The sequence below is a fragment of the Natator depressus genome, chromosome 6 (assembly GCF_965152275.1).
Source record: "Natator depressus isolate rNatDep1 chromosome 6, rNatDep2.hap1, whole genome shotgun sequence".
Classification (NCBI taxonomy): Eukaryota; Metazoa; Chordata; order Testudines; family Cheloniidae; genus Natator; species Natator depressus.
In genome coordinates, this window is record NC_134239.1 from 30,652,933 (window position 1) to 30,670,756 (window position 17,824).

Consider the following 17,824-nt stretch of genomic DNA (forward strand, 5'->3'; position numbering starts at 1 on the left):
AGTTATTCTTCTGTATTTTCATAAGTCATTGTGATGCCTGACTTTCAGAGGCATGCGTAAAAAGGTACTAACTTTCTCTGTGTAATTGTGACTTTCTCTTAGTTTAGTATTTCTATCTATGAACGTAACGGTTCTAGACATTTAATATTAGTTATTACTTACTTTAATCAGTGTAGTTTTGTGTTAAAATATAGTCCTTGAAAACCTGAATCCTTTTACTATTTTAACTTCAACTTTTTTTTGTCCTTGTCTTGTCCTTATTGGTATGCTCTTGGGGTTTGCTCTCCATTTCTCCTTCTGTGCCTTCTGGGAGAGGGCCTGCCTTTTCCTCTGTCTGTCCAGAATAAGGCATCTGAATGCATGAATAGGTACCAATATTATTTTTTCCCCAGTTATGTATGTTCATGTGTTTAACAATGGTTTAAAATAAAAAACAAGTCTCTCAAAACTCTTCTGTGTCTGCTAGCAGTGACAGCCATCAGACACCAGCATAAGATTGTGTTTTTTTTCTTGCATGTTTGACATGCTACTAATAGATATCTGGAATACGTTTGAATGTTATTTTGACCAATTTTACATTCTCTTAACTCCATTGAGAGTCAGGGTTTTTTGATCATAGCATGACACCTTTATTCCTCATTCTCTGAGGCTATACATGTAATTTCTTCAGTCTTTGAAGAGAGAAAGGTGCCATATATATATTGCTTGCTGCTTATACAGTTTGTTAGGCAAATAGTGTCCTGCACTCTCTTCCAGTTGCATACTAAACATGGCTACTCTGAAAGAGAGTGTAATAGAATTCTATGGGAGAAAAAGACATACCACATTAATTAGGATATACAGGTGAATGAAGACAGAGTTCAGTTTAAGCAGCAGGTTACAGCTTCATTAACTTAATCCTCGGGAGAGGCATGTCTCATCTCCTGTGACTCTCACATACCAGGTATTTAAGTGTGTTTAGTGCAAGGTTGCATGGCTCCCACTGTACAACCTCATAACTTGGGTAGACCCTCTTCACCCTATCCTTAGGACTCAATTCACTTCTGAATCCTCCCATGCTCCCCACTCCAAGGAAGGCAGGAGGTTAGCAAAGAGTGACCTCAATCTGCAAAGCCTTCAACTCTCCCCTTCTGCCATAGTCACAAGGTCCACCAGCGAAATTCCAGGTCTCTTACTTCTGAGAATTGGCCCTTTTGGCCTTTATCCACACTGGACAGCGGCAGCAAGTTGCAATGAACTAAACATTCCTACAAATTACTAATATTAATTTCTAAGTCCTACTTCTTTTGAACAAAACTATGCTTCCATTTTACTGTGAGGAAGGTGAAAAAAACCAACAGGCCTCTGCCAGACTGGCACAATGGAAAAAATTTGTTCTTGATTCCAAAACAGGTGAGTGGTCAGACTCTGTGCATCCAAAACTACAGCTACTATACTACAATTACAGCGAGGGAGGGTAGGCAGCCAAGGCGCCCCCAAAAACCTTAGTAGAGGTTTAAATTAATGGTGAAGTTAGGGGGATGTGAGAGGCCAGTCAGCTTCCCACTTTGCACCACCCTCTCCCCTCCCCCCGGCTAGCCAATAGTATGTGGAAGGCCTTGGAATCCCAGGCATGTGCTGTCCCCTTTCTTTCTAAGCTGTCCTGTAACACACTGCTGGTCCAATCAACCTTCCCGCCCAGTGAGATGGGAGGTGGCAGCCAAAAGACTTGCACTAGAACAAAATATATGATAGAGCTGTCTTAAAGGAAATAAGAGGGCTCCCTGTAGCAGTCATGTAGGTGAGTGAAAGACCATGTTCAAATGTTTGCAGCCATTCTGGGTAAAAAGGAAGGGAGCAAGTTGTCTACAAAACATGAAGTGCTGAAATAGTGGGGGAACCCCCTTATTCTACAATAAGTTTGCACATGGTTGAAGTGAGAGTCTGATGTTAACACTAACTCAGCAATTTCAGAGTATATAACAAATCATGTAGGAAGCTTCACACAAGATCAAACGTATCGTGTTCTGTCAAAAGTGTTTGTATTTCTAAAGCCAAGTATGATGGTAGGTTATTTTTCAGTGTAGAATAACAAAGGGGAAAAGACTCCATCAAAACACAAGTCCAACTATAAGAGTTATATGTGGAATGTAGCTTTTAAAATAAAAGGAATGTTTGTTTTATACATATGTATATGTGAATGAAAAATTGACTTGGTTCAAAAAAGCTTCTGTGTAGTTCGTATTTGTGTGTGTTGATACTAGCTGTAGTTTGTTCAAAAACTGTGAACAGTTAAATTACTAATGTGCTCAAAATATTGATTGCATGAGCCTACAAGATGAATGGAGTTTTATAGTCAGAGTTCCAGTGCTTGGAAATGCAACAGAAAAGAGGGAGATTCATAGATTTTGTGATTAAATAAATATAACCAAATAAAATCAAAGCTTCTGAAGCCAAAATAGAGGATTTTTGAAGAACTAACTAGTATAGAGAAAACTTGAAAATTGCTGACCTCACTTACGATTCTGTGAATGGCTGTCAGTTGCTGTTAATTCTGTTAACAGTAGCAGATGATTTCCGATGGTCTACTTTTAAAGTGCATTTATAAAGTAACACACAGGAAATTTTGTAGCTTGATTCAGGAAGGAGCATCTGATGAGACCTACTTAGTAATGTGGGTACCATGTCTTTATGGAACTGTGGGTAAGATCTGACTAAATATAACTAGACTAGAATAATGAAAACACACATTTGAAATAAAATTATGTACATAAGAACAATAGAAATGTCAGAGTGTTAAGTTTAATACTTAGCTGCTGGCAGCTTCATATATCTAAATATCTCAAATAGTTTTGGTTTTGAGATAGCACATGGAAGCTTTTTGTATGCAATAACATTTGAAATACAGTACCATGTGCTTTAATAATTCAATAAATGTTGCTAACTTTATCATCAAGTCTAGTGTTTTTGTAGCTAATTTAGTGTTTTTTAAAAGCATATTGTTTAACCTAAAGATCTTAACATGCAATACAATTATTCCTAAAATGCCAGTTTAAAAAACATGTATGGTAAGATTTATATTGTGTTTCTTCTAAACAGATGGCTTCATGATATGATATAGGAAAATTGACTCACTTAAGCAATTCTTGCTAAAAGATGCATTAGTTTGTTTTGTATTGTGTTCACAGCAAATAAAATGCATCAAGTAAGATAGGAGTAAAACGAAAAGCTCCAGTTATTGGTATGAAAAACAGAACAAAATGCTGCAGTGTTATTTTAATGATATGAAAAAGAGGGAAAGGAACTACACAGCACTAACTGATCTCAAATAAAGTTAAAAAGTGACATTAAAACTCAACATTTGTCTCACTGCTGTGGTTATAGTAGTAGGATATCTTCTATTTTATGTACAGGAGGGTACCGTGAGAACTCATAACTTTTTTTTTAAGGTAACCACTCAAGTTATAATAAATTTTTAGGCTCAGAATAACAGTTTTGTCTAATTTGTCTTTGCTTTTTGCTTTTACAGGCTGTCCACACAGGGATGAGGGCATACATTTATAATAAGAGTTCTATTATTGGCTCTCAGGCAGAGCATTCAGGAATGCGCACATACTACTTCAGTGCAGATACCCTAGAGGATATGAATGGCTGGATCCGTGCCATGAATCAATCTACTCTTATGCAAACACGTTCATCACTGAAGAGGCAAGTTCAACATGTTACTAACTTGTCGCTAAAAGTTTTTTTCAAAAATCAAAGTAGTGAGTTAAAATATATTTTTAGAAGCAAGGGAATATTCTATTTTCATTTTAATTTTTTAAATCAGAGAATAAGATGTATACATTCTGATTTTAAAGAAATTTGCAGGTTTTTTTATAGTGGTCCTACATTAGTATACTTAGATACTAATGAATCAACAAGCTAGGGAGCACAAAGTAAAGAAAACCCTATGTTCAAAATTGTTTTGACCGCATCAGTGGTGCTGGTACACAAAGAAAGTACTAGGGCTTGTCCACATGAAGACTTGGTATGCAGAAAGCCAGGGTGTGAATGAAATTACAGCTTACTAGGCTGTTGGGCACTAAGTCACTGTGGGGACCCTGCTACTGGACTTAGAGATCCATAGAGTGCAGTATGTCAGAGCACACTATGGAACTTTTAGTATGCTGTAGCAGGGTCCACACAGTAACTTAGTGTGCAACAGGCTAGTGTACTATAGATTCATTCACACCCTGGCTTGCTGCGCACTAAGTCTCTGTGTGGAAAATGAAATGAAGCAAGTTTAAAAAGAAAAAAAATAAGGCAAAAAAAAAAACGTTTGGAGAGGAGTGGAATGGGGATACTGTTTTCAAATTTCTAAGAGGGGTATTCTAAAGAGTAGAGAGTAAAAACCAAACTATATGAAAAGGACAAATGTACTTATCAACTTTGATTTTCCCATGCTTTTTAGTTATGGAATATAAGTGTATAGATACATCTTGGAAACTAGTATTAGTTAACATCTTGCCTTACTGTATTTTCTAACACTGCATTTTGTAACATTTTGGGGGAGCGATGTGCTCTATGTTACATAACTAGCATAGTGGAGTCCTGCTTTGTGATTGGAGCTCCTAGACGCTACTTTTTCTAAAGCTAATGTCTGAAGTGCTGAATTCAGAAGTCCAGGAAAAAGCAATAATTGAGCTGTAAACTTCAAAAGAGGCTGGGATGAGGAGCTAGCAGTTGAAAATGCTCTCAGAGCCCAGAGAAAAAATCTGTTTTGGCTCAGACAGGACATAAATAGACAAAAAGTAAGAAAGACTCCATTTTTAAGACCACCCTTTATGATGCTTGGTGATGGATCAGAAGAGACTATGAACTCTACAATAGTAATAAATTGTTAAGATTATCTCATACCTTAAATAATAATTATTTTCTTTCTTGTGATGTTAGTATAATGCCATTTTACAGGAATTTCCCTCAATGTTCACATCAAGGATATATATTTACCACGCTTTTATTCTTTTTTTTCTGTAATTTTTAAATGAAATACCTCTTTGGAGGGCTCTGACTGATATCTGGATATGCAACATGAAGAGGTTATTTAGTTAGATGTCTTTATTTCAAGTAGAAGATAATAAAGAAAAAAACTTATTACCTGCTGAGTTGCTGATATGACACAAAGGGGGAGCCATAGTCAAAGATGAATTGTTCTTACAGCTGGTCGCCAAAAGAGGGACAAACCAAGAGGCAAGATCAGTTTGTCCTTGAGAGGCAAACTTTGAAAAACCGTCATAGAAATAAAAAGTTGATAGTCTGAGTGTAATAGCAAAATGCGGTCAGCAAGAAGATACTGTTAATGTTGACTCAGTTATATGACGCATAGGTCATTGTAACAGCTTATTCAGATGTTAATTGATTTTAGTGAACTTTCACTCCCTCCTTCTGTTTCATATATATTCATTACATAAAATTAGTGGAACCTGAAAACACTCAGCCTTGATCTATCTCATCCTTCCCATTGTGACAGTGCTCTCCTCACTACCAGAGTGCAGCTTTGATAGGTCTGGAGGCAACGGAGACACCTCCTGCCTTCATATTCTTTCCCTTACACCCCCTGCCATTTGACAGTGGAGCATGGGGGGACTGGCTGATTGGGTCTTACCTGCTGGGATAGGTAGAATGAGGTAGTTTCTCTTTCCCTTTACTGCTGGTAGTATCCAGTTTGAACTCTTTCGCTTTCTGCTGATGACTCATCAGTTTGACTGTGTTCGAGACTTGCCGTTACCCACCCATATCTAATGAGCTTTATCTCTTTTGATAGGGGCTATGTTGATGGCCATACTTTGTTTGGGGTCTGGAAGGGATTTTTCCCATATGGCAAAACTGGCAAACTGATGAGTGGTTTTTTTCACCTTCCCTCCAGCATCTAGGAGGTCAAGTTTGGGGGCTTTCAATTTCATTGTTGCACCTTTAGCAGGTTCCAGTGCAGTCGGTCAGTTAAAAAGGGTTTGATGTGAGGTTCCTGTAACCCAATGGGATGCTTGGGCATGGGCCCACAGAACAACATTGTTCAGTGAGGGGGTATGTCTCCATGTCCGTTCAGTGTGTGACTCCCTTCATTTTATTTCTCCTACCTCCTACATAGAGGAAGGGATCCAGCCAGGATCTCAAGGCAGGCCTGAGAGTGTACATGGGGCATTGCCCTCTTACCCACCCTTGGGTCTGTGGAATCCAGGGCCATTGCATCTATTTCAAATCCACACTGGAACAGCCTTTTCAAGTAGTTTGGTTAGTTAAGGGTTTTAATAAAGTTGTGGCCTTTTTTAAACATACTATGGTGCATGTGTCTCGTTTCACAGCATGAGGGAAGGTGTGGTATACAGTGGCAGGCAGAGGGCAACTCTCAGACTGGGAGAGGACTTGTATAAAGGAGTGTGATGCCTAGATTTCCTTCTGCAGCAAACCCTGACCTGCCTGTCTCCCAGGAACCACAGATCTTGCTTTCTCTTTGTCACGTCACTACCATTTTCTTGGCACCTCCGCCTGCCCCGAGTGGCCTAGAAAAAGTTCTAGGACTGTAGAACTAGGGTCTTGGAGACGCACAGAAGTTGCAGTGTCTTAACTAAAATCTGCTTTTAAATTGATTTAGCTAAACTGGTGCAGGCCTCTGTTGACTACTCTTTAGCTGGATTATATCTGTGTAAATCATGTGTAAACAGATTTGCATATCCACATAAAGGTTTGCAATACTTTAGCTAAATGGATTTTAAAACTGATTTTGTTGAACCGCTGCATCTTTTGTGTGGAAACAAATAGTCCTTGGTTTAGCTAGGTGACAGAAATTCACATTCAGATTCACATTTGAATTTTTCAAAGAGGATCTCAAAAGTCTACTTAAAGTGGCAATGAAAATTAGTGAAGAGTTAATGACAAGTTATAAGTTCAGATACAGATGTAACTGCATAGAAATGCAGATGATAGCTATTTTTTTTCTGGGAGATTTTGGCCCACTTCACTAGTAAGCATCCTACACAATTTCAGAAACATTTGTGCCAGTCTTTGTTCTATATTTTATAACTCAAAAGGAACATGTAAGAGACAGGAGATATCCTCTAGCCTGCTGAAGACTTCCCTATCTAACCTGGGATTGGTGTGTGAGGGGAGGACTAAATCAACCAATAACTGTCTTTAGCTGCTTCCTGTTTTTCCCTGTTCTTAAAATTGACTTAGTACTACTTTTCTACATTTTGACTTTGGCAATGTATTCCTTTTCTTACACCTATTCTGAAAAGAGAACTCTTTATGCTGAGGGCTTATCCTGGTCTTAACCTTCAGGCTCTGAGGATTAAAATTTCACAGTGCAGTTTCCCAGAAGTACTGTGCCTAGTGCTTGCTTTTGGCAAAACTCTCAAACAATAAACAAAGGATAACCTTCAAATTCCAGAACCCTTGTGTTTTCCAGTTAATTATTGTCAGAAGCAGTTTTCACAGTGGCCATACCTGTAATGAGATTACTTTTCTTTTCTTTTTTTAAGATATAAATAACAGATCTACTAGTAACTAATCTTTTTGCTCTGGAATCTAGATCCAAAACTGTGATTATGGTTTTGGCTGCATGCTGATGCCCATTATGTATGTTCTTTTTAAGTTATGGCTAGGAACAATTGAAAGAAAAAATATCAGGGAGGCCCTGCAAATTTTACATACTGATTCCATTTTTTCACCCATATCTAACATTGAATTGTGAAGGAATAAAACAGAGAGTGAAGATAGAATAATATTTGTTTGGAGGAATTAATATTCAGAAGATGTTTACTTATGTAATTCTCAGTCTGAAAAGCAATTTAGAAAAATAAGAAAAGGGCCGTCTTTATTTGAACCTGTGACAGGGTGGACCAGACCCAGAGGCTCCTTGCTGGAGGCCTCAGGGTCCAGCCACACCCATCCCAGGAAAGGAGCTGTGGAGCTAAGTCCTCCGAGCAGCCTAGAGAGGCTGCAGGGAGCAGCTAATCAGTGCCCAGAATGGACATGTAAAAAGGACCTGCAGTGCTAGAGACAGGCAGTTCCTGGCTGGAGGCAGAGGAAGGCGATTGGTGCTCCTGGCTGGCCAAAGGGAACTGCAGCACCATGGACAGCTCAGTACTGGCAAGGTCCAGGGGAGTGAGAAAGAGCTCCAGGCTGGCTGCTGGCCCTGAACACAGAATAGCCCTGTGCTAAGGATGAAGCATCAGTGAAGGCTGGGGCTGCGGGGAAGTGGCCCAAGGAATTGAAGGTAGTTTTGTTAAAGGGACATAGCAGCATTAGAGTCTCTGGGCTGGGACCTGGAGTACTGGGTGGGCCTGAGTCTCCTCCCCACCCCATAGGCCACTGGGGAAGTGGCCTACAATCAGACAGCGATAACTCCCCGGAAGGAGAACTGAACTGTTAAGCGGCCCAGCTGGCGAGTGTCTACACAGAGAGTTTTAGCCCACAGCCCCAGCCCTGCGAACCCGAATCAGGGCACCCGGGCCAGCTGCGGCTGAGCTGCTGGTCTTTTATCCCTGTGTGACCGTACACTATAAATCTAAACAAAAATTGGTGGGAAAAATCCCAAGAAAGTTAGTATCATGTAAATTATGACCATGCACAAGACTGAAAATGTGACTGAGAGCTAGTACTAACTATTGAAGATGGAAATGCAGACATTTTATCAGAAAGGTACTCATATTCCTAACTCCAGTTGCTTTAGGTGATGCTCTTTCAGTTAGCAATGATTATTTAATATTGTTTGTATTGGATGAGGTAGAATCTTTCATCATTCATTCCTGTCTTCAGCTTGCTTAGACTATGGAGAGCTGTGTATTTATTCAAACTGTCCTGTATTATTTAAACTGTCAGTCTTTATTCTTGAAACACATGGGGCTGGTCTTTGGGGTGAAGACAGCAGTGTGAGGAGAAAGATAGGGACTTCAAGTGGGAAGAAGAGGAGAGGTGGGAGCTTGGGGAAGGGTTGCAGTATTGAGATTTATTTGATAGGGGTAGGCATTGTTTGTAGGACAGAATTAATTCATTCATAAGTGGACCAGATTTATTTATAGGTGCAAAATTGATTTATTTATGGGGAATAAAGATGTGCCAATGGAAACTTAGCAGGGTTTTAGTCCTTAGGCAATTAGACATCAGGGCATTTTTCAAGCTCTCTTCCTCCTCATCCTATGACTGGGAGAGCTGTACTTTGTGAATAGTGGAGACACCAGCACCCGGCTCTGTCCAGACATTTGGAGCTGCTTGCTTGCCTGCCTTGCTTTGACATGGATACAGGAAAAGTGGGGGTACTTTGTATGTGAGTGGGGGAGTGATTCAGGGTCCTCTCTTTCTGTTGTCTTCACTAAGAAAAAATGTGTGCTCTTAACACGAGTTAATGAGTGTAGGCTCTCCCAAAATCTCTTGAACCTGCTAACTTGTGTGAAAACTACACACTGCTTTGTCTTCACTAGGATTTTACCTTGAGTTAAAAAAAATTAGGAACACTTTTTTCCCCCCTAGAGAAGACAAAGCGTAGCTATTTTGCCATCTTGCTTCTTCCCCTGCTTCAGTAGCTGTGCCTGGATGATTGCCCTTTAAGCTGTTTTCAGGACTCTAAAGTGATAATGCTGCCTGCATGCTGCCATTTCCTGTCTTTAACCTCCGGACCTTCCGTCCTTCTCTGTTCTTTCCTGTATACCTGCAATTTGAATCGTATAATTACATGGGAGGGTGGCTCAATTGAATTGATTCTCCTGGACCTCTGAATACACTTGAACCAAGCCCTGAAAACTGGCTGCCGTGGTGAGGCCCCTCAATTTTTTATTTATTTATTTTTTTTGAAAATCGTCTTTTCAAAAAATAGAGGTGGGTGAAAAAAATTGATATTCAAAATTTTTCAACAAAAAAAGGGACAAACCGTATGCAAAAAATGTGTCCTTATTTTTGACTAGCTCTATAACTGTTTAGAAGCTTGACAGCTAAGGGCTTGTACAGAATTGCCCAGTTCTTGAATGGAATTTGTTCAGACAATGGCACTTCAGCAGTGTAGACTCTGTCTGGCCCTTAAAAGGAAAGTGAAAATATAGCTTTAGTCTCTTGCAGATGCAAATCTCACAGTGAAACTGGATAGTCCGCTTTAGGACCTCTGTGTTCAAAAATCGTTTAATTGATATAGCATTTAAAAAAACAGTAAGGTTAATATCTGTGCACTGCCTGTATAGTTTAAAAATATATCAGCCAAAGTTTCAGACAGATTTAATAAATAGGGACTGCAAGAAAAGGCTTCACAGCTAGGCTACGTACTTTGAAGCTTTACAGATGCTGACACCAAAAACTGACTATCTGGTCATATGGTTTCAGAGAAGATGAGGTGCTACTTAGAGATCAGTGACATCTTAATAAACTGCCAAAAGAGGATTAAATGAGGAAAGTTACAGATGAAGTGGGCTAGCTTTCAAAAATAACATAAACCAGCAATAGTACCTAACACTTTTATATGCTTTCCAATTATCAAATAATTTCAAAAGATATTCTGTTTTGGGTTTTTGGCAAGATTTAGAAAAAAGGAAAATACCTAAAATAAAGTACTTAAAATAACATATTTAACAATTTTATTTGTGATAGTCTTGTTAAAATTTAGCCACCAAACTGAAGAAGGGTTGGAATGATTTCTCTTGTCTCTGATGGGACTTCGCCTCTCTCTGGATATTGCTATATCATATTATTATTATCAGAAATGGCTTATTCTTGGAGCTTATAAAAATACTTCTAAGAGAATTTTTTCCCCTTTGAAATGGAGAAGCTTGTACCACATAGCAGGTGTTTTCCTTTCCTGGGAATTTGTTTTTAAGTCTACAACTTCTTCCCTCCCAACCCCTGTAACACACAATTTTACATTTACAGAAGTTAAACACTATGCTGAGCTATCGTGATTTTCAGTTTATTTTTCAATAATTAAGCATAACTGTTCCTAGGAAAGTGCAGCTGAATATAAGTTTGTTTGGTGCTTCCTTAGTAATGGTTTGTATAAATGGGGGAACAAAGGATTCTCACCCAGTCCTATCTGCAGTCACACACCCCTGGTGCATCAGGTTATCACCAGCTGTAGAGGCTATTTTTGTGGGCTTCCCTTTCTTAAAATCTTAGCAAATCTACACTGACTTTTCTTTTAAGATTTCACACTAAAGCACATATTTTCATTGCAGAGAAACAGAAAAAGCAGATCAGCAAGCTGTTCCCCAAGTTAACCATGTGGATTCCCGCAAAGAGCGTGCAAAGGTGGATACTGCTGATATAAAAGGAAGTTACCAAAAAGCAACTGAAACCTTTGGATATGATAGGCATGAAGAGATAAGAAAAGAAAGAGAAGATGAGGAACGTTATGTCTTCAGAAAAGAAATTCTGGAATCTAAGAGGGGAAAATCTAAGCATCCATTAACATCAGGAAAAGTTGATCAGTTTCCAGATTTAACAAGTGCGTCTCAGCCCCAAGTAGCTCAGCCTCAGCCAGTTGAGAAGAATGGGACGTTTCCTAGTTCATTAAACATGAGTGTTGGCCCAGTGGAGCAGAATGGTACCAGTTTGTATAAAAGAGGATTTGTTCCCAGAGCAAATCCAGATAAACAGACACAAAGGAAAAACAACATGACTCAAGTGGAGCATTGGGTAAAAGTCCAAAAAGGAGACACAAAAAGGTTAGTAACAAGCCAGTCTTTAAATAGTTAATTGTGGTGTTCTCAAAATAAAGGAAAACAAATGTCAGATAACTTGTTTTATACCAAGCAGAATGCTACCATGTTAAGACAGTATGCAGTGACTGCTATTAATTTTCTCATCCATCCAGTGCAGAATAACTCTTTTCAAATAGGTACTTTGAATTCTGGAAGTATGATACTGACGAAAACATTTCCTTAAATGTGTTCATATTTTTATTGTCAACTGAAAAGATGAGACATTAGAATATGTTTATATTCTCTTTGAATATAATAGATGTTTTCTTAAAAATTTTGACCTGAATTTATTCAAAATTTAAGAGCTAAAATGAAAACACTACCTCTTAAAGTCCTCTTTTATTCATGGACAAAATAGATTACAAGTTTAACCTCTGTTTTCCACTTAAAAACAAGAGAGAGAAATTTTAACCTTTCCTCCCTATTTCTTTTCACCTACAATACTTGTACATGGGTCATGTTGGTATGTAACACATATATGAAATGCAATGTAACTGGCTTCTTCAGTATTTTGGATGCACAATATGTCTAACGAAGCAGCACTAAAATGTCCCTGTTGCATACAAGATGCATCTTGTTCCTTTTTAGTCTGTGAAAATTACATGAAAGTCAGGGTGTATAAGCAGATGGAATGCTTAATGTTTGTATTATCTGTAACTTACCAATGTTTTCATCTGTTTATTTTTCTTCAATGTGTGTGTGCACATATGTATTTCTCTGGTCTCTCTCTTTCTGGAAAGTAATGGTCTGATAAGTAATAGGTGTCTGCTTTTTACTGATCCTGCAAGTTACTCCATGTGGAGTTCCAGTAAAGTTATTTGGGGGCTATACGCTCACGCAAGTCCTCCCACATGGAGTAACTTTGTAGGATCAGAGTCTTAGATATTAGAGGAAACGTAAGAAATTGAGATGAAATGGTAATATTGAATGAATAGAGACAATCAAATGTGTGACTTGTGGAGGGAGGACTCAAACTGTGATTTTAAAAAAAAATTAAATACATATTAAAATTGTTCATATTTCTCTGCTAAAGTTCCAGTAAGAGACTTCAATTAATTAATAATGCAAACTATGTGAAATTCTAGTTTTCTACTCATCCCGCTTACCTCCCCTCAAAAGAAACCAAAAAGCAAAACAACCCTCAGAGGCCTGTATGCTGCCTTAAGCTAATATTTTCAATAATTTTTAATTCTTTTATCATTCTGTTTTATTTGCATATTTATTTGTTTGGGTGGATACTGTTAAAGGTAGGGGAAATTGTCTTTAGTATTTTTTTCCTGACATGCACTGTTGTTAATATATGCTATATAAATACAATGTGCTATCTTCCTTTAGTGTTATATACTAGCCATACTAACATACAAAAAATTAAAAACATTATAATTATGACTAAAAATTAACAGACCAGTTTAAAATCTATCAGTGTTATAGGAAAGCCACTGAAAACATTCCCCAATCACCCCCCACCGCAAAAGAAAATTGTGGGTTATGGTCAGACTTCATTAGTACCTAACTAGGAGGCATTAGGAAAATTAACAGATTTCACTTTTCCTCTGAGTCAGTAGTATGCAAATTTCCCAGCCTGGTGCTAGGGACATTGCAATTGCAGATGCCATCTTTTGAATGAGACATAAAACAACCGGGTGTATTGTTACCATAAAGCTTTATATGGAACTTTTGCCAGTGTTAGTTAGCAACAGTCTCCTGGCCTAAATCCAGGTTGATTTTTTACATTCTGCCTGAGTAAGTGCTCTCTTCATATAGTAGTTTAGCTAGATGTTATTTTTCACATCCTTGCCTGAGAAACACTGTTGTGATGTGCTGCTTATGCAGAATGTGTTTCCATCTCAGAGGCTGATGCATTTTAATGATGGATGAATGAAGTACAATAAAGTACAGACATGCAGTCTGTAAAGGACATTGGGATGTGATGAAGAGTGCTATAGAAATTTAAGGTAGTAATATTAACTTTGAGAGATGGCCAGTGTAATTCATTTTTTATTTTAATTTGTTGGATTTGACCATGAACAACCCACTTAGTTTTATGATGCTTCACAGTCCATGGATTATGTTGTCATTCAGTAAATTATCATAAGTCTGTAGTATGTGATTTGCAGAATGCACTATTTTGGGGGCAATAAATCTGATGCCTGTTTCTTAAATTTATATACCCATCATTTTAAAAAGTAATATTTATAAACATTAGTTTTTTATTTTAAATTTTAAAAACCTCATAATTGCTGATGCATGAAATACATGCGAAGTTGCTTCCTGGCTCTACTCAACAAACTAAGACCCTGATCCTGCAATGTGATGCATGCTAGTGGACTTCATGTGTCTACACAGAGACCTATTTATATCAGTGATACTCTGTGTGGGCTCTCGGGGTTCACCTGCATAATTATTGTAGGCTCAGGATCAACAGTTTAATATCTGGAAGGTGGCATAAGACATTTTAAAAAAGCTACTCTTCCTCCCATTTCATATAGTGCCCATAGCTGGTTCTATGGTATTGATGAGCTTTGTCTCTCAGTAACACACCCTTGTAAAGTAGGACATCCAGAAAGATTATGCAGGTCGAAAATCACTGAGGTAGAAAGCTTTAAAAGATGTTCCCAGGAGGTTAGTGATTTTTCTTTTAAGTAATTCCAAGTGAGGGGCTCCCCCATCTTGTAGTCATTCAGAGGTGATGCTCCATCCTTCAATCTGAAGACTTCAATGCACAGGCAGACATGGTGAATACAGAACTTGAGAAGAATCTGTGCTTTGGGTTTTGTTTTTATTCTTTTATGAGTCAAACCCAAGCTAAACCTTGTTTAGTACTTTCCTATTAAACACACTCATGCCGAGCAATATCCTTCTCTTTCAATTATAGCGTGAAAAAATTCCTCTTCTGGCTGTTACAGAGAGCTTTTCCTGTTTTTGGCTCTTTTGGGTAAGAGCCATATTTTTCTTGTTCAAGAGCTTCTATGCGTTTCCACTTGTGAGATTTCGCTCCACTGGTATCAAGCTGTAGAACTGCCTTGAACAACTGTCTCTGTTGAGGGGATTTCATAAGCATTCTCACACATGGGTGAGGGTCATCACCCTACTTTATATAAGGGTGTTCACACCCCCACCTGCCTCAGTTTTTTTGCTGCTGCTTTAGAAAGTGAACAGAATTTGCTTTGTGTCCTTACGATTAGAACTTCCCTTAGTCTAGTTTAAAACTTTATTCTAAACTGTTTGTTTAGAATAGTATAAGATAGCTAAGAGTGAATTACCCTTCACCTGTACTGGGAGCCTTCAACACCTTATCGAGAATAAATCTGGCCTTGGGCTTTGTGAGGTGTGCATCTTGCTTGGCAGTCATACCAGAGATGACCTGTGCCTTCTATGTCTTGGAGAGACTCACTTGGTAACCCAGTATATGATTTGCCATACCTACACTCAGGTTCATCTGGCTTCTCAGTGTTTACAGCCTGATACCTCAGCAGGCCTGTTGAGGACACTGAGACCAGTCTCTGTGCCAAGGTCCTTTTACACAGGACCTAAGACACACATTTACTGCTCCATCCTCAGTGCTGCCTTCTACTACTGTCTCAAGACAGGGATCTTCTTGGCCCTGTACTGACAGGGAATCCTTCATCCAGCACAACCAAAGCATCCATTTTAGGCCTCATTAGCCCTGATGCTGACACAGGAAGTGCCCACCTCAGTGCCTACTCCTCACCTGGCAGCATTACTCAGTATAGACTCCAGACCTGACCTCTGGCACCAACGCTTCTGGCTTGGTACCTCAAGCACAGTCAAGTGTACTTTCAGGAAGGAGAATAGGAAGTACATCTCCCCACAAGAGTCATAAACTGAAGAAAAAGAGGAAGCATCATCTCAATCCCCTTCTGCAATCTGAGACCCATGAGTACTTTGAAGGCTCAAAGAGTAGTGTGGTCACCTCTTTTCAGTGCTCCTCCAGAACCAGTCATCATGGTGCCAAATAACTTGGACTCCTCACTGTTTCTGATTCTAATAACACTTTTCATTTCTCTGCATCTGACTGTGTGTAGGGTCCACGGTCAAGGCTATTAACCATCCCACTGAATCCTTTTCTGCTACCTGACTCTCTGCCATCTTGAGTCCCAATACAGACCTGCCTCAGAGCACCTTTGTAGATGAACTTGCAGGTCCCCTGATGAGATCTCAGGAAACCAGACCTCATCCCTTACCTCAAATCCAAGTATCATAGAAGGATATCATGCAGTGCCCAGTTCAGTTGCTAATGTGGCCCTACAAACAGGACTTTATGAAGGCCTTTTTTGGAAACTGCAAGACCAACTCTGATACTGACCTGGGCATTGGCACTGATTCTCCTTCTGGAACAGTGCTTTCACTTGGCACCAGTGCCTATGCCTCATCTGGTACGAATGCATCCTGATGCCACCAATGAATCCATTTTATCCTCAGGTGGATCTGCCTATATCTGAATAATGGGATGAGATTCTTTCAGAGGGTCCATTGTGGAGGAATGTGCAGGTGGCACCTCCTCACCAGACAATCAAATGGAGCTCTCTCTGTTTCCTCTCATGACAAACAGAAACGGTTTAGGAGCTCTTTGGGAGAATGGCAGACACTCTTCAATTACCAACAGGGGTCATGGCCCCTGAGAGATCTGATCCCTTGTTTGACATATTACAGATGCAGACCAGGGAGAAGCTGTCTCCACCTCGTAGCTCCAGCATTTTCAACACAGCCAAAGATATCTGTCTTCCTTTTCATTCTTGCATGTGTCCAAACAAGCGGACAGGATGTATCCTGTGCCAGGTGAAGGATATCAGTTCCTGCTACAGCATTTGCCAGCTAGTTCTGTGGTAGTGTCTGCAGCATGGGAGACAGTGTGAGGCAACAGAGTAGGCTTTATATATTTGACATAAGTGTCTTCTGATCTGGCTCTTTCTGAACTAGCCCTTTGGGCGGCCAGTTATAAGGCCATAATGTCCCATTATGTTTATATCTTGTAGGATGCCATGAGGGACTCCTTGCCAAAGGAACAGAAAGAAATAGCTAAGGGTATGTCTACACTACGAAATTAGGTCGAATTTATAGAAGTCGTTTTTTTAGAAATCGGTTTTATATATTCGAGTGTGTGTGTCCCCACAGAAAATGCTCTAAGTGCATTAAGTGAATTAACTTGGCGGAGCGCTTCCACAGTACCGAGGCTAGAGTCGACTTCCGGAGTGTTGCACTGTGGGTAGCTATCCCACAGTTCCCGCAGTCTCCGCTGTCCATTGGAATTCTGGGTTGAGATCCCAATGCCTGATGGGGCTAAAACATTGCCGCGGGTGGTTCTGGGTACATATCATCTGGCCCCTGTTCCCTCCCTCCCTCTGTGAAAGCAAGGGCAGACAATTGTTTCGCGCCTTTTTTCCTGAGTTACCTGTGCAGACGCCATACCACGGCAAGCATGGAGCCCGCTCAGGTAACCGTCACCGTATGTCTCCTGGGTGCTGGCAGACGCGGTACTGCATTGCTACACAGTAGCAGGAACCCATTGCCTTGTGGCAACAGACGGTGCAATAGGACTGGTAGCCGTCATCGTCATGTCCGAGGTGCTCCTGGCCGCGTTGGCCGGGAGCGCCTGGACAGACATGGGCGCAGGGACTAAATTTGGAGTGACTTGATCAAGTCATTCTCTTTAGTCCTGCAGTCAGTCCTATTGAACCATCTTATGGTGAGCAGGCAGGTGATATGGATTGCTAGCAGTCGTATTGTACCATCTTCTGCCAAGCAGCCCTGAGATGTGGATGGCATGCAGTCCTTCTGCACCGTCTGCTGCCAGCCAAAGATGTAAAAGATAGATGGAGTGTATCAAAACAAGAAATAGACCAGATTTGTTTTGTACTCATTTGCTACCCCCTCCTCCCCTGTCTAGGGGACTCATTCCTCTAGGTCACACTGCAGTCACTCACAGGGAAGGTGCAGCGAGGTAAATCTAGCCATGTATCAATCAGAGGCCAGACTAACCTCCTTGTTCCAATAAGAACAATAACTTAGGTGCACCATTTCTTATTGGAACCCTCCATGAAGTCCTGCCTGAAATACTCCTTGATGTAAAGCCACCCCCTTTGTTGATTTTAGCTCCCTGAAGC

At 39.8% G+C, this 17,824-nt stretch overlaps 1 protein-coding gene across 7 annotated transcripts in view; it reads left to right on the top strand.

The window, feature by feature from the left end:
- Positions 1-17,824, top strand: part of PLEKHA7 (pleckstrin homology domain containing A7) — a 268,956-nt gene that overhangs the window by 178,424 nt on the left and 72,708 nt on the right. For all 7 annotated transcript variants that reach the window (XR_012639855.1, XR_012639856.1, XM_074954938.1 and 4 more), the window contains 2 exons: positions 3,509-3,687; positions 11,175-11,663. Coding sequence is in view for 5 of the 7 variants with exons in the window: in XM_074954938.1 (XP_074811039.1) it covers positions 3,509-3,687; positions 11,175-11,663 (668 nt within the window). In the remaining 2 variants the exon portion in view is untranslated. The remainder of the gene's footprint in view (positions 1-3,508; positions 3,688-11,174; positions 11,664-17,824) is intronic.